The sequence below is a fragment of the Ochotona curzoniae genome, unplaced genomic scaffold (genome assembly GCF_017591425.1).
Source record: "Ochotona curzoniae isolate NIBS_2020 unplaced genomic scaffold, NIBS_Ocur_1.0 scaffold_4812, whole genome shotgun sequence".
NCBI classification, from domain to species: domain Eukaryota; kingdom Metazoa; phylum Chordata; class Mammalia; order Lagomorpha; family Ochotonidae; genus Ochotona; species Ochotona curzoniae.
In genome coordinates, this window is record NW_024467124.1 from 3,575,167 (window position 1) to 3,601,196 (window position 26,030).

A 26,030-nucleotide genomic window follows, 5' to 3' on the forward strand; every position below is an offset into this window, starting at 1 on the left:
TATGCTAGATTTCTGCACTAGAAACTAAATGGGGCATGCATTCGGCGTAGTGGTTAAAGGCCAACATCTTCTATCAAAGTATCTGGGTTCTGTACCAAGCTCCAACTTCCTGCTGCTGTGGACCTTGGGGTATAGCAGTGGTAACTCAAATAGTCATTGGGTTCCTACCGCTCACCTGGAAGACTGGATTGAGTTCCTGGGCAGGTGGCAGGCATCTGGGGACTGAATCAGTACATAGGAGTTCGTGTCTCCTCCTCTCTTCTCCTCTCCTCTCCTCTCCTCTCCTCTCCTCTCCTCTCCTCTCCTCTCCTCTCTTCTCCTCTCCTCAAATTAATATTTTTAAAAAGAGACTAAATTTTAGAGGCACTTAACAAAAGAGCCTCATAATAATTATTAACATCTCATGAATGGGCAACATATTTTGCATTGTCTTGGTTATGCAGCAATCGTGTAAGTACCAATGCCATTTCCACTTTTTGATGATCAGTGAAGCTCAGCAAGGCTAAATAACTGGATCATTATAGAACCAGAGTCCACCTGCGGGACTGGTGTAGCACATAATAATAAGAAAGCAAACCTAAAATAGGTAGTAATATCTGGTTTAATGGTGCTAAATAAATGGTAGATGACTTCTAATCTACAGACAATTAAAACATGAAGGTAAATTCCATGTTCACTAAGACTAGGAAATAGTTCTATAATCCTGTTGTAGCAGAACATTCCAGATCACCATTGCTAACTTGATTCAGAGATAATGTAGAAGAAAAATTATCTATCGATTTATTAATGTTTGAAAGCCAGAAACATGATGATGTTCTGGAAAGCTGATTGCTCAAGGAATTCAAATCTGGAAATTCGATCTGCACCACTCATGTCAGCTCTGTACAAATACACAGCCTGGTTTGCACTTGGGATTAGCGCAGAGCTTCGCAGATCCCATTAAGTCCTGCTTCCTGTGAGAATGCATTCTGGCAGGAGTGATGTGGATAATGGGTTTTCTACTGTGCTTATTAAACTTGGCATTGAACATTCATTTGAGGGAAAAGTGCAGAAAGACAGCAGAGGCCCGAAGGGCAGCTGGTGCCACATCTCACTTTGCAAGGCTTCTCAGCTCCCCCCATCTGCAAAGGCTGTGACCTCTGTCGTCGCAGACCACACACCAGCTGCTTTGTCCCTGGGTTTGACACAACCTCTTGGTGTGTTTCAAGTGTGGATTTAAAAGCCAAACTACTGTCCACTTATGTTTCACTGCAAACAGTGTGAGATTTCTATCAAGGGTGCAATGCAGAAGAAGGGAACCAGGGCATCTGCAACTTATACCGGGTCTGGGTGTCTGATCTGTGCTTGTGCTGTGGCCTGGACACTTTCTAGAGTTCTTCAGAAGTTCCTGTACTTGAGGACATTGGTCATGCAATCATTCAGAAATAAAGAGAATTCCAATTGACCTTTTGAAGTCATAAAGACAGGAAAACATTCAGTGAGGAAAAACAGTTAGGGAAGGGGGCGTGAAAAACAACAGATGGCATTTTGCTTCCAGATGAATCCAAGATAATGTGAGGAGAAAGTCTTTCTCCAAATTCGTATCGGTCCTACTTCCTAATAAACGCATCGCTTGAAGCCCACTGTGTTCACTGTATCTGGGGCAGGAACAAGAGCACACATTTCCTGTCCTCAGAAGCACAAAGACAAGCTCCCAGAATGTGTGGGAGAAGGTAGCTCCCCAAAGAAACTTCAGGGCTCCCGCTGAGGATGGTGTGTGACGGAAAGAAAAAAGTGCTGTAGCTTTGACACTCCATCACATTTCAAAAATAGCAGAAATAAGAGTATAAAAACTTCTGGTTTTCTGAAAGTTCTCGATGTCATAGTTCTAAATATTGCCTTGTGTTAGCGTGAAATGTGCTAAGTCTGAACAAATATATGAGAAAGCCCTTTTTTCCTCCCCATTTTTTCGGTGTGATCTGTAGCAAAATGCACTTGAAAACTCTGAGGGTCTTGGGGCTGGACTCCCCTCCTCTCTGAGATAGGGTGGGAAGCTGCTGATTAGCTCCTGTTCTCAAGCAGGGTAACTGTGAATATTCATTTTCTTCCTGATTGTGCAGCTCTAAGTACAAGCTTGTACCCCATCTTCCAGAGCTGGATGACAGTATTTGATTTCACATATTTCTCCAATGGCAATGTTTCGTTAACCTTGGCCTGAAGAGAGCTTCACTGAAGCCGATTCGTTGCTTGGAGAGAAATGAGGAAAAGCACAGATTCTGTTGTGCTCTCATGCTGAGATGCAGTCCAAGGCACTCCTTTTCTCGGGCATGGAGCAGGAATGCTTTCTCACCATTGGAACCTGGTGACCCTGCTTGTTTCAGAGAAGGCATTGCAAAAGGCACAATGAGCTCCACCTTAGCACATGCTGTGAGCAGCTCTGCCTTCCTTTCTTCCTTTCTTGCTTGGGCTCAAGGCTGGGTGTTTGTGCTTGACTGTCATCTCCCTTATCTGCTCTGGCTTCACCCTTCCTGTATCAGAATAGAGAAGATGTAGGTGAGTGCTGTGATGCCATGGGTAAGCCACTGCTTGTGAGGCCTGCATCCTCAGATCGCTGGCTCACATCTTGACTAGCACATTCTCCTTCCTGATGCATCCTGGGAAGCAGCAGATAACTGGTACCTATGGAGGAGACTCAGGTTCCTGCCTCCTGGCTTTGGCCTGCACCCAGTCCTGGCTGTTACTGGGGAGTGACCCAATGGATGAAAGATATCGCTCTGTGTATGTGTGTTTGTGTTTATGAATGGATGCGCCATTCTAATAAGGTAAATATAAATACAAAATTTTAAAAAGTCTTTATCAAGATGTTTTGTGAATCAATTTGGAGTCATTCTTCAGTCACCTGGCAGGATCTTGAGTAGAAATTGTTGTATGTCATCTATACAAAGTTGGTATATTGCCTCCCTCCCCTTAAAAACTTCAGCAAGTCTCAGAAATTTTCCATTTTCATAGCTTTATTTATTTTTTTTTATTGTTTTCCAGGGTATGGTTTTGCAAGTATAGGGATTTCTCCCTTCATCTTCTCTTCCCCTCTCCACAACGTTTTCCTTCATATTATTACAATACTATAGTCCTTCAGCAACAGTCACAAGTCCAACATTCTGCTATTTAAGTGTGTCATGGCATTGTAAGTATAGACAGTGGTAGAAAATCTAGTATCCTGTTGTCAAGGTATATTTAACAGTTTCATATGCAGTCCTTCTTTTGTCTGGAGTAGATGCATACTGCTTTTAGGTAGCTGATCATTTCTTGAGAAGTTACCTTTTCCAAGAAAATTTGCTGGAAAGAGTGTCAAGATTTTAAGCATAGGGGCCAGTGTTATGACTCAATGGCTAAATCCTCACCTTGTAAGCACCAGGATCCCGTATGAGCAGTGGTTCCTATCCTGGCTGTTCTACTTCCCATCCTGTTGGGGTCTGGGAAAGCAGTAGAGGATGGCCTCCAGTACTGGGACTCTGAATCTGCAAGGGAAACCTGGATAAAGCACCTGGCTCCTGGCTTCAGATCAGATCAGCTCTGGCTGTTGCAACCATTTATGGAGTGAGCTTATGGAATGTCTTTCTTTCTGTCTCTCCTCCTCTCTGGAAATCTGATCTGCCTTTCCAATAAAAATGAATTTTTTTTTTAAAGTAAGATTTTAAGCATGTATGTCTCAGTAAGTTGATTTTACAATGCAACTAAATTGTTCTGGGCCAATATAAAATCTGAACACACACAAAAATAAATAAATAAATAAATTTTTAAAATTGCCCCAAACTACTTATATGATTCCTTAACATGAGTATCGTGAACAGATTGAAGAGCATCCAGCCTGCCTTCAAATGCTGTGGTATAAAGTTTAAAAACCTGACTGTTGCCATTGGATGAAGCCAGGATGCCAGTTCTTGAACTGTCTTGAAAATGGATTATAGGGGAAAAACTCAATCACTCACTTCGATTTTGGTAATCAAATTCATTGCTGAGTAACAAGATAACTCCTACGAAGAGAAGTATCTCTAACCATATTTCAGCTGACAAAGGAAGCAAGAAGGAGTGGTTAAGAGCAGAGCAAGGCTGTTTTGCAAGCTGGAATGAACGGAGCAGGGCAGTGTGATTGGAAATATCCCCGAACTAGGCAAGCAGCCCCTGTGTTTCTGTTGATGACGTTGCCCACCATCTCTGTTGGAAAGCCATCAAAGCAGAATTTCATCAGGCTGTAGGTTTGCCTGGCAGTCTACAGGAAATACGAGAGATGGAGAATGCATGAGGCAAACTCTAGAACTCCAAGGCAGATAACCTGGTTGTTTAGACAAAGGCAAACCCAAGAGAAGTAGAAGACTTTAAAAAAAAAAAAAATGATCAAAGGGCCCGGCGCGGTGGCGCAAGTGGTTAAAGGTCCTCGCCTTGCACGCCCGGGATCCCATATGGGCGCCGGTTCTAATCCCGGCAGCCCCACTTCCCTTCCAGCTCTCTGCCTGTGGCTTGGGAAAGCAGTCGAGGATGGCCCAAAGCTTTGGGAACCTGCACCCGTGTAGGAGACCCAGAAGAGGCTCCTGGCTTCGGATTGGCATAGTATCGGCCGTTGCGGCTCACTTGGGGAGTGAATCATCGGATGGAAGATCTTCCTCTCTGTCTCTCCTCTCTGTATATCCGCCTTTCCAGTAAAAAAAATAATAATAACAAAAATAAATCTTTAAAAAAAAAAAAGAAGTAGAAGACTTGCAGATGAAGTGGCGATTTTTCTAGAACATTTGCTCCAGACCAAACTTTTAAGTTTTTAATATTCTCTTGCTAAAAATAAAATCATTTTGTGTATAAATTTATTTAGCTAATCATTTTAATACATTTTTAGTAGTTTAAAAGATCGTGTGCTTGTTTTGTTGGTGTTTCTTCTTTTATAAGAAATGGATTTTATATTTTTTTTTAAGTTTTAGGTTCACAGAAAAATTTAGCGGTGTTTCCATATATCTCTTCACTCCCGATCCTCCAACCCCCTCAATTTGTCTTTATTTTTTAGTTTTTAAAGGGTTTGTTTATTTTTATTGGAAAGACAGATTTATAGAGAAAAGGAAAGACAGAAAGATCTTCCATTCACTCCCCAAATGGCTGCAATGGCTGGAGCTGAGCTGATCTAAAGCCAGGAGCCAGTAGCTTCCTCTGGGTCTCCCAGACAGATGCAGAGTCCTAAGGCTTTGGGTCATTTTTGCAGGTCACAAGCAGGGAGCTGGATGGAAGTGGAGCAGCAGGGACATGAACTAGCACCCATATGGGATCCCACTGTATGCAAGGCAAGGATTTAGACTGTAGTCTACTGTACAGGGGCCCAGTCACTTCTGGTTTTAACATAGTACTGTGATGTGTATGTCACATTTTAGGAGCTTTATATTTAACTAAAACCCATCATTTCTTTTTTATTTTATTTTATTTTAAGATTTTTACTGGACAGTCAGATATACAGAGAGGAAGATCTTTCATCCTCTGATTCACTCCTCAAGTGAAGCAACAGCCGGAACTGAGCCAATCCAAAGCCAGGAGCCAGAAGCCTTCTTCAAGTTTCCTACATGGGTGCAGGGTCCCAAGGTTTGGGCCATCCTCGACTGTTTTCCCAGACCACAAGCAGGGAGACAGATGGGAAGTGCGGCTCTGGGATTAGAAACTGTGCCCGTATGGGATCCCGAGCCGTGCAAAGCAAGGACTTTAGCTGCTGGAGGCTGCTGTGCTGTGCCTCTTTTTTATTTTTTATAAGACCTTCATTGTTTTTAAGGTTAGTGCTAGAGAAAGAGAATGACTAACAGAGGCAGAGAGAGGGTTTCCATCCATTGATTCACTTGCCAAATGACTGCGATAGCCAGGGCTAGACCAGGCTGAAGTTATAAGCCAAGGGCTTCTTCCAGATCAGTCTCAAATGGGCGTGTGGAGTTGTTGACCACTGCTTTCCCAGGCACATTAGCAGAGAACTAGACATGGAGTGGAGCATCCACAACTCTAATGCCTGTATGGGGTGCCAGAACTGCAGGCAGCGCCATGCTGGCCCCAAGCCCGTTATTTCTGTGAGGGTTCAATCTTCATGCTATACACACTGTGGGTTTTGATGAAAGTATAAACAGCCGTGTCAACCATTAAAATATGCAAATCAGTTTTACTGCCACAGTTGTATTTCTGTTCACATCTTGAAGGATTTCTTGGTTGTTCCCAAGTTTGGATAATTATGAATGAAGCTGCTATAAAGACATTTGTGTGCAAGTTTTTGCATGTACGTGCGTCTATAAAGACATTTGTGTGCAAGTTTTTGCATGTACATGCGTTTTCCACCCCTTTAGGTAAATGCTAGGGATTGTGGTTACGAATTACATGGTAGCAGTGTGTGTGGTTTCCTTAAGCAGCCTCCCACCTGTCTTCCAGAATGTCTGCAACAGTTCCTCCCAGCAGGGAATGAGAGTTCCTGCTGATCCCCCACCCTTGCTGACCGTGGTGTAAATCTTGCCATTCTACTCAACATTAGTTGAGGGTCTCAGGGATGTCTCCATCTTCAGTTCTCTAGTGATGTCTTTTCATATGGCTGTTATCTTGTATCACGTTTAGTAAGGTGCTGGTTCAACTATTTTGATCATTTTTTTTTTAAAGATTTATTTTTTTATTATGTTTTTATTGGAAAGGCGGATATACAGAGAGGAAGATCTTCCGTCCGATGATTCACTCCCCAAGTGAGCGCAACGGTCGATACTATGCCGATCCGAAGCCAGGAGCCTCTTCCGGGTCTCCCACGCGGGTGCAGGGTCCCAAAGCTTTGGGCTGTCCTCGACTGCTTTCCCAGGCCACAGGCAGGGAGCTGGAAGGGAAGCGGGGCTGCCGGGATTAGAACCGGCGCCCATATGGGATCCCGGGCGTGCAAGGCGAGGACCTTAACCACTTGCGCCACTGCGCCGGGCCCTTTGATCATTTTTTTTATTGAAACTTTTTCTTATTGCTTAATTTTAAGAGTTCTTTATCTGTTGAAGCTACCAGTCCTTTATCTGATATGTATTTTGCAAATATTTCTTCCAATCTGTGGCGTGTCTTTCTTTCTCTTCTTAAATTCTCCTGAAAGAATTAGCTGATACTTAAGCTGGTTTAAATTGCTTGGGGATATACCATTTTTTATTTCTTAAGGTTTATTTATTTATTTGAAAGAGTTACAGAGAGAGAGTTACAGAGAGAAAAAGACAGTGAGAAAGAGAGATTTTTCCATCTGCTGGTTCACCTCCCACATGGTAACAATGGCTGACGCTGGGCTAGGCCAAGCCAGGAGCCAGTATCTTCTTCCAGTACTGCCATGCAGCTAGCAGAAGCCCGGGCACTCGCTCCATCTTCCTGCTTTTTCAGGGTATTGGCAGGCAGCTGGATCTGAAGTGGGCAGTGGGTCCTCTGCAACTACTGCCTCTATCAGATGCCAGCGTTGCAGGAGCTGGCTCTACCCACCATGCCACGCAACCAGTCCTAGGATGAGTCTTTCTTAAGGATATTTAAAGCCTTCTAGATTATTGAGCCCATCCACCCTATCAAAAACAGAAATCTAATTTTCCAGGGATAATATTAGGAGAGGGCAGGTGACATTGGCTACTACTTAGTAAAGTAACATTGATGGTTCTGGAAGATGTCATAGAAATCAGTGTATATGCACTGCGAAAGCCACTGAGTCAGAGATAACTGAATGACTCACAAGGAACTGCCACAAAAGCAAGAAGTCTTAGACACCTTGCATTAGGCAAGTCATCCATTAGTTTAGAATACCTCTGTCAGATTTCCTGAAAGATTTCCCCAATTTTTGACTCATTGTACCTGTACCTGAGCACATCCAGTGACAGGAAAGTACCTAGATTTAATCATTTAAGGAACAGCATGCCTTGGGGAACCATAATATTTACTGTACTTTCTTTGCAATTTCCAGTCTGCCTTGAGCTTTAGTGATATGGCAAAGGTTATTGCCTGATGGTACACGTGACTGTCAACAGACAGAAATGGTTGCCTTGGAACGCTTAATGATATGCTAGGGAAACCAACTGAGTGACAAGTATCAAGAGTTTAATTTTAGAATTTGGGGAGCTTGTAAAGATGCAGTCCAGGGGTTAAGTAAATTCCATGTCATGTCCTAACTCCATTTGCTGGCAGTGTCTGTCTTCACAATGTGGAGAAAGGGGTCGAAATCTATTTCGAATCCTTGAAAAGGAGCACTTTAACCAATTAGGATTGACTGTAAACAAAGGGGAGGTTCAGTCATAGCCTGGAGCCCATGGTCACTGTAACCTCTTATAGCCTTGCTCAAGGATATAAAATGACTTCAAAAGCTTTTCCAAAGTCACTCAGCTGGCTGGTAGCTGTGCTGTTTAGCAGGTGGAAATTCCATTTTTTTCATTCCAAATAAACACCTGCAGGAGATACCAGACAACTGCTTTTTGTTTTTAGGGCCAGAAAAAAAAAGGGGGGGGGGTAATCTCTCTGTAAAGAATGGGACCACAAAACAACTTATGTTTAAAATATTCAGTACATTAGGGCCAAGCGTGGTAGCCTAGCGGCTAGCGTCCTTGCCTTGCTTGCGCCGGGATCTCATATGGGCGCAGTTTCTAATCCTGGTAGCCCCACTTCCCATCCATCTCCCCACTTGTGGCCTAGGAAAGCAGTCTAGGACGGCCCAAAGCCTTGGGACCCTGCACCGGCTTAGGAGACCCAGAAGAGGCTCTGGGCTCCTGGCTTCGGATCAGCTCAGCTCTGGCCATTGTGGCTGCTTGGGGAGTGAATCAACGGACAGAAGAGCTTCCTCTCTGTCTCTCCTCTTCTCTATATATCTGACTTTACAATAAAAATAAATAAATCTGTTTTGTTTTGTTTTGTTTTGTTTTGTTTTATAGATGTGGTACATTCAAGAGAGAGCTATGTGTCATTCACAGAAATCAGATTGTGAGAAAGGGGTGAGGTAGGAGCCAGTTAGCTTAATGGGCTGTGCTGGACCTATTCCGTGCCACCTGGGAGTGACAAAGTGGAAGATGACTCACTGAGCGAGTGCCCGCACAACCTGCAGTGTGCTAAGAATGGATTCCTCCATTGAAAGCTGGCTGTGCTGTGTGGAGTTGGAAAATATGGGAAGCATGGAGGCAGCCAACGCCTTGTAGGGAAGATTTTCAATATTGGCCATTTCTTTTGCTTTTCATGTATTTGTTGGGAAAGAACAGACCACACACTGAAGGTTATTTTTGTGTTATGTGTGTGTGTAAATGACATGGCACAACTCATGAAGACAGGGGAAGGACAGGGCGTGTTAATACTGAAGTTGCTTGTTAGCACCACTCCAAAAAGTCCATGTCTGTTTTTCTGCAGAATAAATAAATCCTGATTTCTATGTATAATTTGTTCATAATACATATTTTCATGAACATTCGAAGACCTCCTATATGCATGAACTTTAATATTCGTTTGAGCCAACATAAGCTTACCTTTTCATTCCATTTTAGGGTTTTTCTGCAAGTATTCTTGTGTGTGTTTCTATAGAAAGAACACATAATAATATGTTTATATTAGTTATTCTCCCATTTCTCCTACCCTGGGCTAAAGTAAGAGTTAAGATTCAAAGGCTTGACGGGTGTCACCAATGGACCGATTTTGAATACATTCTTTTATTTTACTGTCAACTCTCCCAGAGTAGCAGCTGACATGATATCTGCTTTACAAAGGGTTGTTACTGGTTTGTGTAGCCACGAGAGACATGGTTAAGATCCAAACCTGCGCTCTGTGTACTTGTAAAACAGCTTCCCAGAGCCATCAGCACTGTGCTGCAGCTCTCATCTGTGAGCTTGTTTTTAAGTAAATTTTGGAGATGATGCCAATAGAAACATGGGTGGAGGTGGAACCCTTTTTTTGGATGTAATACTTTATGATGTCCCAAGCATAGTTCAGAAGTTACATACTGTCATTTATGAATAAAAGCATTAAACCTTCAAGCGTTTTGCTGTACCATGTATTCATGTGAAATGAGAAACGATACATTGTTGGGCTAACTGTGGAACTATGTTCTCAAACGCACGCTTGATTATTTGCATCATAGATTTATCCTTTTGGTAAAACATTCATGCTTTAGGGAACCAGGTAATTAATTTTCAATATAATTTGAAGTTGCATAATAATAACCTCTATCATTTATTTCTTGGATGCTTAATATTTGGGTTTGCGTGTACTTAGTCAACTTTCATGTATCTCAGTGTTAACACATGAAATCTTAAAGGCAAATATGTTTAAAGTATTAGATATAAAATGTCAATAGCACATAAACAAAAGAGTAATTTGGTTTAATTGTTGCCCCTTAATCCACTGCAGACTCCAAGGCTATGATTAAAGTCCTTGCAAGAATTAGATGAAAGTGCGATAAAAATGTGTCACAATGAATGAAGCTGATGAGTTTTTTTCCCTTTTTCCTGATGACTAATTGATTGTTAAAAAAAAAAAATACAGCATATCTATGAGATCACTAAGCAAATCATAGAAAATGCATATTATGAAAAAATCCATGCATTTCCAAGTTATGAGCTTATCATTTAATTCAATTTCCATGATATTTTGGAAACACCTTTTGTATCTTACATAGGAGAAATAAAAATCTTTAAGCTAAATGCACATTTTATGTTTAATAACCAATATATGTTCTAAAAGGAATTAAAAGAAAGCTCAACACTGCGATTGAAAACAAATTCAGGGCCACTAACAAAAGTAAACATATGAACGATGGTGTCGTAAACTTGAGGAGTGATCCTGAGAATTTTCATGTAAGGATTAGAATATGAAATATTGTGTTTGAGTGTCAGTCTACAACCAAGAAGAGGATGAGGTTTACTCAGGCTTAGAATCTGAGTATAGAGGAGGGAACTGAGTGGGGGATTCATATGTGGATCCTATAAGCTCCCATTCACAGACAGAATTCCTTGATTTCGTTAGACTTGAAGCTTCTCAGTATTGGGGTTGCTTTCCTCAGCTGCTTTGATTTGGAAATTGTCCATCCATCTATCTGCACTCCCTTGTAATGTGATGGGTGGGTGCTTTGATTCTGTCTGCTTATTCATGTGGGATTTAACAGCTGAGACCCATGTTGCTGAGCCTTTTCCAGAAACAGGAACTGGCAAAGTGATTGTACTTGCTACTCACTCACTGAACGTTTAAGCATGTTTCAAATCTCACCCTATTTTATTGGCACCAACCGGGAGATGCTTGTTTGTTGACACCTGTCCTTGTTGTGTTTCCTATAGAAACGGTCCAAGGGGCAAGTGCTATTTGACAAAGTGTGCGAACACCTGAACCTGCTAGAAAAAGACTACTTTGGCCTTACGTACCGAGATGCTGAAAACCAGAAGGTGAGCCATCAAAGACCATGGCAGCTGTTGCTCACTGCTCGTTCCTGCGTGAACGTGATTAACAGGATGGGTGGGAAGCTCTCCACGTGCCCGCGTTAAGACTGTGAGTCCCTCAATGCTGGTAGTCACCTTCTTTCTTCATGAAGGATATCCTTGACAAGTCCCTTTCATCTGAATATTTGAAGAACAGTAAGTCAGCTCTTCTGTTGATTTTTTTTTTTTCAAACTGGAGTTACTGTGGTTGCAGGAAAGCTTTTTCTGGGGTGCCCCTTTGGAATGTCACCATTTAGCAGACTGAGCCAACGGAAAAGAACACCACAGAGATCCTATGTAGACAGCATTTTCACACTCTGAAATTCTCTGAAGAAACCACAATTGCAATTGAGATTGCCAGATTGGGGCTTCTGTGTGATCCTTATTGTCTTGTTATACATTCATATTCTTAAAAGATTAGAAAGTGAGGTGGTGTGAGCTGACCCTTGTCATTGTATGACAACTCAGTAGATGCTCACACCTGACACAGGCTGTTCAGAGCATATACACCACCCTCTGAGAGGCAGGATGAGGACGCTGTCTCCCTCGCACTCCTGCTGGAAACTGAATGGAGGAGGTCTTCCTCATAGGTGGCCCACATTGTAGAGTTGTCCCATGATACCCACTGATGTCCTTGGTCTTCAGGATTAATCATCTGATTTTTCCCCAGGAGGAAAAAGAAATCACAAAGTCTTCATCAAGTGTTGGTTTGCTAGGCTGGATTTCCAGATAGAAGCATAAGCATCTGTGTTCCCAGAAGTCACCAGTGTGGAAGTCAGGAACTAGGACATTAGTGTGTCAAGTCCTGCTTATCTCAGATAATTTGCTTGAACACAAAAATCTTCTACCATCCTCATGCCCCCATTTCTTTGGAAGCTTGAATCCCTGAGGGTTGTAAATCAAAATATTTTGCAAGCACAAATGATACACACTCTCACATTTTCTCATTCAGGCAGCACCTGCACTTTTGTGGGACCTTGTGGGACCTTGTAGGACCTCGTGGAGGGAGCATCCGATGTGGGAAAGGACCACAGCTGGGGGGAAGGGGACCTTTGCGTGACCATCTGCTCTCTTAATACATTCAGGGCATATTTGCCCCTAATCAATGTTACACGGTTTGTATTCTATTCTGAGTCAAGCTCAAAATGTCATTTCCTTTTCAGAATTGGTTGGACCCTGCGAAGGAAATTAAAAAACAGATTCGAAGTAAGTTCTTTTGCATTATTCTCTCTGATAATGGGGATTCTTGGCAAGTTGGGTTGTCTGAATCGGTAGTCCGTATGAACTTCACTAGTGTGAATTTGCGGTGTTTGAAAAACATGTTAAAGTCGCAGCCGTGATTTGGCATGTTGTTTTCAGAGAATACCCATTCTTCATCATCATGACTGGAGATCAAAATCACTGTGACACTTATTCCTCTGCCGGCTCATGGATAAGGGGGGGAGCGGTGGGAAGAGGAAGTGATTTAATCAAGTGATGCTCCAATTGGCAGTAAACTACATGAAGATTCCAAACTTAATTATTAATGTCAAATTAAGTCTAAGTGCCACAAATACATACAAGTCATTTGGTAATTTAGAAATAGAATAACAAGTCTGACTAAGGTCTGTTGTCCAGTGAGTCCCTTAAGGGGGAGTTTAAAAAGGTCTGTTTACATAGTGGACTTTGTGCATAACGAATTAAGCTGCCACTTGGCATACCCACCCCTCCTGTTACAGCATTTTGGGATTCAGTCCCAACCCACTTCCAACTCAGCTGATTGCCGTGTGCAATGAGGGAGGCAGCAGCTTGGGGTTTTCTAACATGCAGGGTCATGCCAGCCACATGGGAGAACTGGATGGAGTCCTTGGGTTCCTGCCTCAGCCTGGTGCAGCCCTTGCTGTTGATGCGTGTCGAATGAGCCAGTGGATGAAAGCACTGTCTGTCTTTAACTCATTCTGCCTTTCAAATAAAACATTAAAGAAAAAGCATATATTCTGCAATGCATGGAAAAAAATTACATGACTCATAAGAGTATGAAAAGCAACTGCTAAATCTTACTAAAGTTTAAATGGAATGAAAGTTAAACAACCTTTTTCAGCAAGTCCAGATGAGCAGAGACTTAAACAATTGAGCAACAAGCTGCGCTGGTGATCATGCACCCTTGGCTGAGGGAGAAATTTGAGCAATGCTTTAGGAAGGCAAGCTGGTCAGTGTTGATTCAAATTAAAAAGCCCTTGTTGACCCTCAGATTCCCTTGGAGAAATGTATTCACCATATCTTTTGGGGAAAAAGGTGTGTAAACACATCAAAGTTCGTTATTAAGTTTTTTGCAATAACAGAAAGCTACAAACAAATATCCATTTATAAAGATATTGTTAAGTCAGCCATAGAGTGGTCAAATAATCCTAGCCCTTATTACCAAACGTCAGTCTTCAGAATAATGCCTACCACATTTATTGTTAAAAGCTTACGTGTATGAAAGGTCTTCCAAAAGTTCATGGGTAGTATGCAAATGAAAAGAAATATGTGTGGATTTCATTTTTTGCACCAAAATAAATGTATCTTTTGATTCCATTTCCCCCCACAATTTTGAAGCACCCTGGTGTGTGCATGGGGAACTTTGGAAGGCATGCAGGATAATAGCAGTGTTGGCATGCAATATACAGGAAGGTGAGAAGGAGGAGTTTAGTTTTATTTTTAACTTTTATTTTTACCTCAAGCATGGATCATCTTTATGATTTTAAATAATTATTTTAAGCAGTTCTTAGTTATCCATAAAGCCTAGATTAATTTTTCTGAACAGCTAACTCTAGTGGAAGAATAGACTCAGGACCAGTTCACACAAAACCTCATTCCCTTTGAGTTTTTATCACTTAAGTCCTAAGGTAATCCAATTGCCTAAATGCTAATAAAGGTACTTCGCAGTAAGCAGTTTGAAATAACTTCATAGCAAATACTATTGCCAAAGGGGTGGAAATCACTCTACTCCTAGATATTAAAGACTTTACTGATGATTTGTATAATTAAAACCTCATTTTACTATACATGTAGAGAAATTTGGTGATGGTACTTGGTAATGAAGCTAACAGAAAATGAGAATGAATTAGTTGGGGAGAAATAATTCAGTTGGGATTTTTAAAACAGGGATAGCTATGGCTATGATAAATAAAAGTAATGAGAACTATTTTTTCTTATTCTGAAATTTAGGATAGTGAATAAACATGAAAGGTTTTTCTGGAAGGTGGTGACTGTTTTTCTGTGTGCATATGTTCCCGGGCTCGTGTGATGAGCAAAATGCTGTGCTAGTTAATAACCACAGAGCCTTGCGTAGTGTGTTGTAAAGTGTCCAGTGCTCAGTGGTTGATGTTGGGAGAAAAGCTGTACCCACTAGCATTCCCTTCTGTTCATGGAATTTTTTTTTCCATTAGCTTCCCATTTCTGTTGTCCCCAGTCCTCCTTTCTACAAGAAGAAAACCAAAGGGATAATCAGAACATGAGATTGAAGGGGTATTTTCATGATGCAGTCTCTATGACAACCGCTTGAAGAAAGCTGACAGCCTTACATAGAAGGGAGGAGACAAGAATAAATGGATATGTTTCTAAATTTAGATTTTTTTTTTACTGATATTGAACATTTTGTTGAGTACCTTTTGGCCATTTATGTGTCTTTGTTGGAGAAATCTGTGTCTAGCTCTACCGTCCCAATTTTAATTGAACTCCTTGTTTTTCTACCATAAAGTTTATTGTATATTCTGGATATTAGCCACTTGTCAGACATGTAACTGCGTTGTCTCTTTACACTGATGATTGTTTTCTGTGCTGTGTAGAAGTCTTTAGTTTCATGAAATCCCATTTATGAACTTTTTAATTTGTTTCCTGTGGTTTTAAGGTTTGATCCAGAAAAATCCTTGTCCATTTTAGTGGTCTTTCTTATAATACTTTCAAAGTTTCAGGTCTTATATTTATGTCTTGGATCCACTTGGAGTTGATATTTTTATGTAGCGAAAAAGAAGCCTCGTTTAATTTTCTTACATATGGATATCTGATTTTCCTGGCACGATTTATGGAAAACTCTATCCTTTTTTTTCATTTCATATTTACATCTTGGGCAAAGATTAGTTGGCCAGGGATGCAAGGGTTAGTTATGGTCTCATTGCTATCTTTTTTTTATGCCATTACCATGCTGTTTTTTTAACTGTAACATTGGAACATATTTTAAAGTCAGATATTATGTTTCCTGCTTTGTTCTTTTTATTTCACTTTGGTTTGGCTAGTCAGGTTCTTCTGTGGCCCCGTACAAGAGATTTTAGTGCTAATTTTTCTACTTTCTGAGAAAAAAAAATTGATTGGAATTTTGGCAAGCGTTGCATTGAATCTGTGAATCACTTTGGATAGTTTGCATGTTTTGACAGTGTTGATACTTCTTCTCATCCGTAAGCATGAGACGTCTTTCCAGTTGTGGATGTGTGTCCTCTTCCATGCGTCAATGCTTGGTACTTTTCATCATAGGGATTTTTCCTTCTTTTGATTAGATGGTTGTGCCTAGGTATTTTTGGCAGCTGTTAGAAGTGCGATCGCTTTTTCAGGCGACTTCATGTTACAACACTACTGAGTTTCGATGTTGACTTTGTATCCTGCAGCTTTGCTGAAGAGAATGTGTGTCACCTGTTGTTTCGCATCCATTAAAGTACTCTGTTGTCAAAACGTGTGTTGTGGGCTCGGCTTGGTAGCCTGGTGCTAAATTCCTCACCGTGCATGTGCTGAGAAACCCATATGGGTGTCGGTTCCTGTCCCACCTGCTCCACTTTTCTTCCTGCACCCTGCTTGTGGCCTGGGAAAGCAGTTGAGTATGGCCCAGACCCTTGGGACCCTGCAGCTGTGTGGAGACCTGGAAGAAACTCTTAGCTCCTGGCATCGGATGGGCTCAGCTCCAGCCACCGAGGCCTCTTGGGGAGTGAATGGAAGATCATTCTCTCTGTGTCTCCTTCTCTATGTAAACCTGACTTTCCAATAAAACACACTGATAAATAATGTGCATTCTGCTAAGGTAGAGAAATGTTATCCTATCGGGTGTAATTATTGCAGCATCACTTCCTCTTCTTGAATCTCAAGGATAAAAGGATTCTTCTCTCTTTATCATGCTCTTAGTACACAGAGTTTCTAGAATGAGGTCTTTACCAGAAGCAGCATCAGAGCAATGGCAGTTTTAAGTTATAAATATCAGAGTACATTCTGAAACTTAAAAGCTTGTTCTTTTATGCATTCCAGATCTTGAATCTTTTAATATCTTGTGATTATAAATGTAGTATATGTATTATATAGAACATATACATACCCATATAGTAATTTAATCACATGAATGCTGCATTCTTTAAAATTTTTAAGATTGGGCTTGCACAGAAGGCTCAAATTAGAAGTGTTTGTTTTTGTTTTGGTAAGAATGGATTCCCCTCAGCATCACAGCTTTTTTTATGTATCATACATTTGTAATTTAAAATCCTACATCAGCACATAGCAACACTCATTTCAGTGTGTTCAAGGTGTTTCGTTTTCTCTTTTCACCAGGGCCTTCATCTGATCAGACACAGGGTTGCAAGCTCATTCACTGTTGATTTGTTTCTCCAGGCTCTTTATGGGCTGCTGTACCTGGGGTCTAACTCACACCTTTCTTCAATTTCAGGTTGTGTACTTCAGTTAGCTAGATTACAGTTTCTATAAACTTACCCATCATTTTCAAAATAATGTCCTGAGAGACCTGTAATTATTGGTAGGGATAATTTTCAAAGTTTTGTTCTGAAACCCATTTGTTTTAGAATAATTATAAAATTTTTCAAGATTCAGGTTTTCCGCCTGTACAAAAATAAATAAGCCAACAGACAGATAGGTTCCTGTGCTATGTTCTGAATCTCTGGAATGAATATCTCTGGAATTGGCATTTTAACAAGCATCTCAGGGACTTGCTGGGCCCATTGTGTTTTGTAACTGGTTTTTCCTGGAATAAGAGTTTTTGCATCAAAATGTCTTTTCTGTCCTTTTGCTGTATATTGGTTTCCCGATTTATAATTTTTTCCTTGACCTTGTTATAAGATTATTTAATTATATTACAAAATAACTCACTGGTTTCAAGGTATACTTTGAAATGAATAAAAATGATAAAAGAACAATAAATCCATTTCCCTTTAACTACTCTATTATATTTAATTCCACTTCCTCAGAAGAAAGCAAGCTGTCATTTTGAACCTTATTATTGGCTACAAAGGGATCTATTTTTTTAAAGATTTTTTTTTTATTGGAAAGTCAGATTTACAGAGAGAAGGAAAGACAGAGAAAAGATCTCCCACCTGCTGACTCACTCCGTAAGTGGCCACAATGGCCAGAGCTGAGCCCATCTGAAGTCCGAAGCCAGGAGTCTACTTGGAGTCTCCTGCTTGGGTGTAGGTCCAATGCTTTGGGCTGTCCTCGACTGCTTTTCCAGGCCACAAACAGGGAGCTGGATGGAAAGTGGAGCAGCCAGGACATAAACTGGTGCCCATATGGGATCCCAGCCACATGCACGGTGAGTACTTCAGCCATTAGACTGCTGTACCAGGCCCAGTCAAAGTTGAGTAGGAATTGATAGGAGAGTGATACCAAGTAAGACTGCAGTTTAGAATAAGGAATGTTTTTGAAAATAGTAAGGGAAACAATCACTAAGAAATATATTTGGCTGGCAAATATTATAGGTTTTGAATTCCTCTAGCCTATATTTCAATAATATATTGAGTGGTATTAAAAGGATAGTGAACAGCTAATAATTGCTGATCTTTGTCATGTGGAATCTTAAGTGCCAACAGTAGTGTCAGAATAAACTATTTGGACCAGTGTGATGCAGTGGGTTGAGCCACTGATTAGGAGGCTGGCATCCCATGTAAGAGTACCGGTTTGGCTCCTGGATGCTCTGCTTTTGATCTAGCTTCCTATTACTACACTGCAGAGGCAGCAAATGCATATGGACAGATGAAAGATGGCCAGCTCTGGCTGTTGAACCTTTGGGGAGTGAACCAGCAGCTAGGAAAACTAGTTTCTTTCTCTCTCTCTCATGGCCTTTCGAATAAATATTATCTAAAAGAAAGTTCATGGAAAAAAAAAAGATTTGAATGTTAACGTGCATATCCCATGAACTTAAAAAAAATGAACAATGAGAAATCTATTCCATTTATGACAGAAGTGTAGGGAACTAGTGAAGCGAAGTCTAGCTACTCGGTGTGAAAAAAATACAACTGCTCAAAGAAAAAGCCAAGAAATGTTGGCAGGACTGGACCCTGCTTCTGAGAGTCTGAGCAGGAAGAAATCCTGGAGAAACGGAGTTTCTAGTGGTCCTTTAATTGGAGGCAAGTGGCACTTGGCAGAGCTAGGGGAAAGTGTTCAAAGCACCAGGTTACAAAATCATGGAGTGAGAGTGAGCCTGTGGCTGTCGAGTGAGGAAGTACAGGGGACAGGCTTCCAGTTTGGGTACCAGGGAGACTGGGAGGGACTTTCTGGAGTCTAGGCAGAATACAGACAGGACTTCAGCTGTGGAACCAGTAGTGTGCTGCTTCGGTGGAGAGAATAAGCATATGCAGCAAAACAGAGAGGAACGTCCCAGCTTGGGGTAACTCAGTGCGTCCAGAAGGCAAAAGAAGGGAACAAGGTAAAGTGAAGGAATGATCGGAACACACTGAGTGAGTGATATTGGCAAGGACAAAATGATCTGATTTCCATGTCTGTACTGATAAATCATTCACCATTAGCCGACTAAAGAAAGGCAGACCTTACTAAGGCTTAGGCAGTGTTTCAGGGATGTGTGCGGATGGTGCAGAATGCAGAGACCTGTAGGCTCGCCTCTCTAGGCTCTGCAGAACTAGAGCGTCGTGATGTGAATGCCACAGGATGATGGCTAAATCCTGGGCAGAGGGGAGTTGTGTGAAGTTTCCAGGAGAAACAGATGAAAATGTAAGTGTATTTTGGTGGAAAAAAAAAAACATAGCTTTTCATAATATATGTTGTCATGAATTTTTAAAGGCCCCTTGTGTACTTAGGTATCTATTTCATTAGAAATTTCTCCAAACAAGGAAGAACTTTTCAGCCTCCCATACTCCCTACAGCAAACCTTTCGCTGGGGCAGCACTGTGCTGCCGCAAGTTAAGCCACTGCTGGGACGCCTACCTCCCGCACTGCGGTGCCTGGAGGAGGGAATCCAGCTACTCCGGTCCAGCTTCCAATCCAGCTTCCTGCTGGTGTTCTTCCGAGGCAACAGATGATGGCCCAAGAATTTATGTTCCTGCCATATGAGATGCCTGGATGCATTTCCTGGCTCCTGGTTTCAACCTGACATAGCTCCTGTTTTTCAACCTGACATAGTCCAAATGTTTCAGACATTTGGAGAGTGCAGTCACTGGTGAAAGATTCTCTCTCTATCTCTCTCTCTCTCTCTCTCTCTCTCTCTCTTTTTCTGTCATTCTGCCTCTCAAATCTTTTGCAAAAAAAATAGAAATAGCAGCCTGTTTTGTCATGCAGTAAATAAAGCAACACAGGCCAGCTTAGTCCTGACAGTTCCACTTCTGATCCTGCTCCCAAGTCATGTGCCTGGGAAGGCAGCAGAGCACAGACGATGTACTTGGGCCCCTGAATCCATGTGAGCCATCCTAATGAAGGTCCTGGATTTACACCAACCCAGCTCCAGCTGTTACAGCCATTTGGGGAATGAGCTAGTGGTCAGAGGTTGTCTCTCTCTCTCTCCCTCTCTGTAATTCTGCCTTTCCAAAAAGTAATCTTTAAAAAAACTCACAAATACAAATTTTGAGTAGTTCCTTGTCTTTATGATAGGACTAACTCCTAGTAACACAACAGGACAAAGAAAATGGGAATTTTGTGTCTGGTATTAGTGTGAGCTATTCAGAACTTCAAGGCAATGTAAATGCAGTCCACGCTAGACTTATCTGATGGAAGATTATCCGTATCATTCACTGTTGTTCTTTGCTCTGAAGGATTACCTTTGATCCTTAGAAAGGGAGGAAGTTGGGTCAATTTCTGTGACAGTTAGAAGTGCCATTGAAGGATTCGATTGAAGATTAGAACAAAAATAAATTTCTAACTTATCTTTGAGTTTTGTGGAACAGACACCTCCCTGTTTTCCAGTAGTGATCAAAGTGTCCAGGGTATTCGTAATTCGGCATTACGGTTGTTTTGGCTATCAATTCAAATCAAAAGTATAAGGAGATTTCCTAAACTTCTACTCGGATCTTTAATTTTTATTTATGTATTTGTTTGTTTCCCATCCCTGCAGGTGGTGCTTGGCACTTTTCATTTAATGTGAAATTTTACCCACCAGACCCTGCCCAGCTGTCTGAAGACATCACCAGGTACTTGAAAGCTGGCTGTCATTTTCTTGGGAGGCAAAACTGGGGAGGTGGGCCTCTCTTAAATGCTCTGGAGAGGAAAGGAGTCTACCTGTCCCGGGCTCACAGTCAATCCCACTCGAGTGACAAGTGGAAGACAACTTCGTGAGAGCTAAAATCCGAGGAGACGAGCTGCCGATCCCATTTCTTAGAGCCGACTTGGTGATGTTAGCCTATTACTTCCTCTGCCCGGCCCTGGTGCCAACACCTGCACCATGGAGATGCTGCCATCCTCCCACCAAGTCAGACTGGGTAGAGTTCAGCCCGAAGGAATGGAGCAGTTCTAGCAGCCCTGCTTTACAGCAGACTAAAAATGTCTTTTTGGAGGCTTCTGTAGTTTATGTAACTATTTTGATACTTGATAGCTATTTTTAAAATTCACACGCGCAGACACATAAACACGTGTGAATGTAGGAATTTACTTTCTGTGCCCTGTGTATATAAGCAACATGATTACTTTGGGGGAGGTAGGGAACACTAGAAAATGCATCCAGCATCAGTCTATTCCAGCTTGTGAGTGGGCCTAGAATCTCGAAAAGATCCCTTTGGAAAGCTACACGAAGTGTCTAAGCTGTACTGGCTGCTCTACCACAACATCAGAGACGTGGTGGGCTGCAACGCCCAATGCTTGGAGCTGGTTGTTGGTGAGGTGAGGATGCCAGCAGATCACACTGTGGGCGGGGGGGTGGTTCTGGCTCAGATGCCAGCTTTCTGGTATATGCCCACGTGGGGGCCAGAGATGGGGCTTTCTCTCAGGCCTCCTTTATAAGGACTCTTCCATTCTCAAACCTGCCATCCTCATGACAAATTCCCCTCCCAAATTTACTCCCCAACACACACTCCATGTCAACCTCCAGAGCAGAACTTCAAGAAATGAATTTGGTACAAGGGAAGACACAGAATTCCATCCATTGGTCTAGTTTGGAGATGTGGCTATGACCAGTTAGAGCAATTTGGCTTGCTGTGGGCAGGATTTTCCGCATAAACCTCACATCCTGCTTTGGAAGACTTTTGCTCAAAAGGGAATTGACTTGGAACAGCTTCAGTCGCTTGGTAGGCTTAAATTCATCTCACCAGACATATGTATTAGAAGAAGGATATCAATTAGTTCCACAGGCTTTCCTTTATATTTGTACTACATCTGAGAAAATTCATAATTTCTTATGTAAAGATTCTTCTTAGTCAATATTGAAGAATGATTTAATTATGGCTAATTGATAACTAGAGAGCTTATTATTCCAGGATTTCAAAATTTAGTGCATGATTCCTTTCTGTCAACTTGGGTAATGTTTGTCGAGCCTGTTAAATGTTTAAGAATTTTTGTGTCTGGATTACATGAATTTTCCTTGAAATGCCAGCCTAAAATCATACACAGAGCAGGTCTTAAGCCTTGATTGCAGTCCCCTGCGTACCACATTGGCGGTTAGTCTCTACGAAAGATACAAGGGTTTGTTATTATGTGTGTATGCCATGCCGTGATAGGTAGCATTGAAACTCACCAGCGTTAATGCTTTCCTTGGGATCTTTGAGAGTAAGCATACCATGTGTGAATCTTCAAAGCAAAGTAACACGACAAATTAGCCATTAGAGATCTTCTTATGTTGTGACAACATTATATGAAAAGGCAGCACGTTCCACCAGTTTAGACCTACTTCCAGTGACCAGTTCTCAGATTTTAAGTCATAATTCTCCAGAATTAGTCTTCATGTTTGTTAACATGAAAGAAGTTATTCAATTTTAAAAATGAGAAATGCAAACAAGTGAAATTACTAGCAATTTTAGTGAAGAACTGTCCGATTAGGAACACACCAAGTGGTGGACAGAGTTTATTGGACACATCGCTGTGGAGTCGCCTAAAATCCATCCAGGTCTTGTGGCAAGGCCTACCATCCAGATGTTGAAACAAGACTTCCGTAAGATAATTGGGACTTAATAATTACATTTAGGAGCTTCAGTTTTGTGTCACCGTTCCCCTAGCAAAGGATTTTGGGAGTTCCCTTGGGGGTTATTTGCTTTTCAAAGTTATTTTGAAAGATGTTGGTAGAATATGTCTCTAGATTGATTTTACTCTGTGCTTTATTGATAAACTATCCTACTACGAGTATTGACTGGCATTTTGAGGACCTTAAATATTACACATACAGCAAAGTATTTTTCCCTAATAACTGTTTCAAATACAGATCCTGTAGCTATCAAAGTGCTGGAAAATTTTTCCTACAGAAGTTATTCATCAGGGAGAAATAGTTCACCTCCAGTGTAGACCAAATGATCTCCTTTTCAAACACGCTGATGTTGGCTCCTGGTTCTGTCCTCTGCGTCCCCGGAAGGTACTACCTCTGCTTACAGCTGCGTGATGACATCGTGTCTGGAAGGCTGCCCTGCTCTTTTGTGACCCTTGCCCTGCTGGGCTCCTACACTGTCCAGTCAGAACTCGGAGACTATGACCCAGACGAATGCGGGAACGATTACATTAGCGAGTTCCGCTTTGCACCGAACCACACGAAAGAACTGGAAGATAAAGTAATCGAACTGCACAAGAGCCACAGGTTAGTGGCAGGAATCAGGAATCCCAGGAGCACTCCTTTGTGATGCCTTAGGAGCGTCACCTGGGCCACCCATCCCCATAGTACTGATTCCTGTGAAGGTCTGTACCTGGAAAAATCCCAAGGCTATTTGTCTCATAGTCTTCTTTCCCTGCAAGTTGAATATCCCTATCTAAAATAACTTGGGGCCACAAGTGTTTCTGATTTGGAAATTTTTGCATGTCTTGGCAATGGAACACAACTCTAAGCCCAACATTCATTTCTGTCTCATGTATCCCCAGGGCGCATAGCTTGAAAGTAACTTTATGTAATATTAATTTAAGAGCCCCTTCAAAAGTCTGAAGAAAGTGGAACTAAAACCTGAGTTCATTTGGGTCCTGAAAAGTTTTAACATCCATACACAATTGTTTTTATTTGTTTTCATCTGTGCCTTTCCTTGAACTGTCTTGTGGGCCATGTGCACATGGCCCAGAGGTAATTGTGTATGTTTTATAGCACAACAGTGTTTTGTCTCTGGCCGGTCACATACATCAGTCATGGAATTTTCCACTTGAAGTGTATCTGGGCACTCAAAAAGTTTTGTATGTGGGTTGTGCAGTTTTGGATTAAGGGTGTTTGGCCAGGTATAGAACATGAGTCTGCTGTTAACCTGGTGGGACTTTCTTAGCAAATGGCAGGGAGATAAGTGGGAAATTTAAAGCCTTGCCAGGCAGCAAAAAGCAACTGATTACTTTTAATTTTAAAAAAACAAACAAAACAAAACAAAAACACTTTATTCATTGGATGTGACAAGGCAGAGAGAGTTCGTTCCCACCTGCTGACTTACTCAGCACAGGTGCCTGGGATGGAAAGATGGTCTCTTTGAGGGTGATGGAAGCCAGCTGCTTGAGCCACTGTGGCCACCTTTTCTGGCCTGGATTAGCAGGAAGCCAGAACTGTGTGTTGGTCCCAGCTGTGCCAGTGTAGGGTGCTGTATCCTAACTGGACTTTAACCCCTTGGACAAATTGCTGCCCATGTTTTTTTGTGATCCTGAACAGCAACTGATGAGAAGGTAAAGCAACATTATAACAGAACTTTTTCTCCTTGTCAGAGGAATGACACCGGCTGAGGCAGAGATGCATTTTTTGGAAAATGCCAAGAAACTCTCCATGTATGGGGTGGATTTACATCATGCCAAGGTATGCCTCTTTGAGCCCCAAGTTTTCTGTGTGATTTGGATAATTCAGTGTTGAGGTCGCCATAAGCAAGTCCTTGTTGCTTGTGTTCATGTAAATGGACAGTTGGAGAGTTCCAGTCAGTATACATCCCTTAAGCCTTACTCCGTAAAGGCAAGTCCAGCTTTCTCACCTGTACTGAGGGGTTTACTCATTGTGGCTCAAATTTGCACTGTGCTCTAGTCAAGCCTACACACAGGCAGTGGAAGGCAAGGCTCTGTGTCATTGCCTGCTAGTTCTCTTAGAAACTTCTCTTGACTTAACAAGCTCTCCGCACCGCCTGCCTCCCTGCCTCCCGCCAGGGCGATATCTCCTGCTCTCTGGGGACCAGCAACCTTGGCTCCCGCCAGGACCTGTCTGTGCCTTTACCCCGAATACACCCACGTCAGGACTGTCCTGTTCTTTCCTGTCTGGCTGGCCAAGATCCAAGTGTCACATCTGTTACCTCTTTGGTACTAGGTATGCCCCCATTCTGGGCAGCCCCTGGGCACTCGGTGAGTTCATGTCCTATTGAAAGAACCCTATCGCTAAGGTTTAAGTACTCTGACAAATAAGCAGTACTTTAAGATTAAAAGCGTTATCTTCATGTTTGACTAAAATTAGCCTCGGTGCCTGGTGATTGAGGAGTGTGTCTTGGGGTTGGAATCTCAGGAAAACAAACAGGGGTTGGAATTAGATGGTAGGATGGCACATTTGTATGGATGCAGGGGGGGGCGGCTTTACAGCATGCCATGCTTTTTCTAGAATTTTCTCCTTTTATCTAAGAGAGAATGGGTGTGCAGCCTACAAGTCTACTATTTAAGCAGCCATGGATAAAAGGAATTTTTTTTTTTTTTTGAAAATACAGGACAGCTTTGATGAAGACTTTGAGCCACAGAAGCATATGAAATTTGAGATGTTCCTAGGGTGGACTCAGGGATTTGGGCAGCATTAAAAACCAGGTCAATATTTGCAGTTCAGGAAGGTTGCTTGTGATTGGGGCTGACAAGATAACATCACTCCCGTAGAGATGTGAATTTAACCTCTGATGGACAGAGTGAGTCACCAATTTCACGGTCTGGGACTCACGAGCACGTGGGGTGACAGGCTGCCAGTCGAGTAAGCCTCTTGGGGAGTCCGGTTAGGACCTGAAAATGAAGAGCGTTCAGCTGGCCCGATTCGAGCAAATCGCTCCACTCCTGCCCCTGAGGACCCACGGGGCAGACGTCGAGCCTCTGCAGCTTGTGCTGGTCATGGGCGTCAGGGCGGGCTGCCAGTGGAGGGACAGACTTTATCCACAGTGTGTTTAGACAGGAATATACTGGCTATGAGCACAGTAAAAGTAAAACTGGTGGTGTGTGTGGTTGCTTTGGGTATCTCACTGGGCAGCAGCCTAATACCCCAGTGTCAGCAGCACCTCTGAGAACTGGCTGAGTTTTTCTTAGGGTGGCACTGCTCCACGGTGCCCAGCTCTC

The 26,030-nt window shown here is 42.1% G+C and overlaps 1 protein-coding gene across 1 annotated transcript in view; it reads left to right on the top strand.

Moving 5' to 3' along the window:
* EPB41L3 (erythrocyte membrane protein band 4.1 like 3) overlaps positions 1-26,030 on the top strand; it is a 141,586-nt gene that overhangs the window by 74,310 nt on the left and 41,246 nt on the right. Inside the window, exons 4-8 of the mRNA XM_040970602.1 lie at positions 11,283-11,387; positions 12,584-12,626; positions 20,707-20,782; positions 23,146-23,364; positions 24,453-24,540. Coding sequence (XP_040826536.1) covers positions 11,283-11,387; positions 12,584-12,626; positions 20,707-20,782; positions 23,146-23,364; positions 24,453-24,540 — 531 coding nt within the window. The remainder of the gene's footprint in view (positions 1-11,282; positions 11,388-12,583; positions 12,627-20,706; positions 20,783-23,145; positions 23,365-24,452; positions 24,541-26,030) is intronic.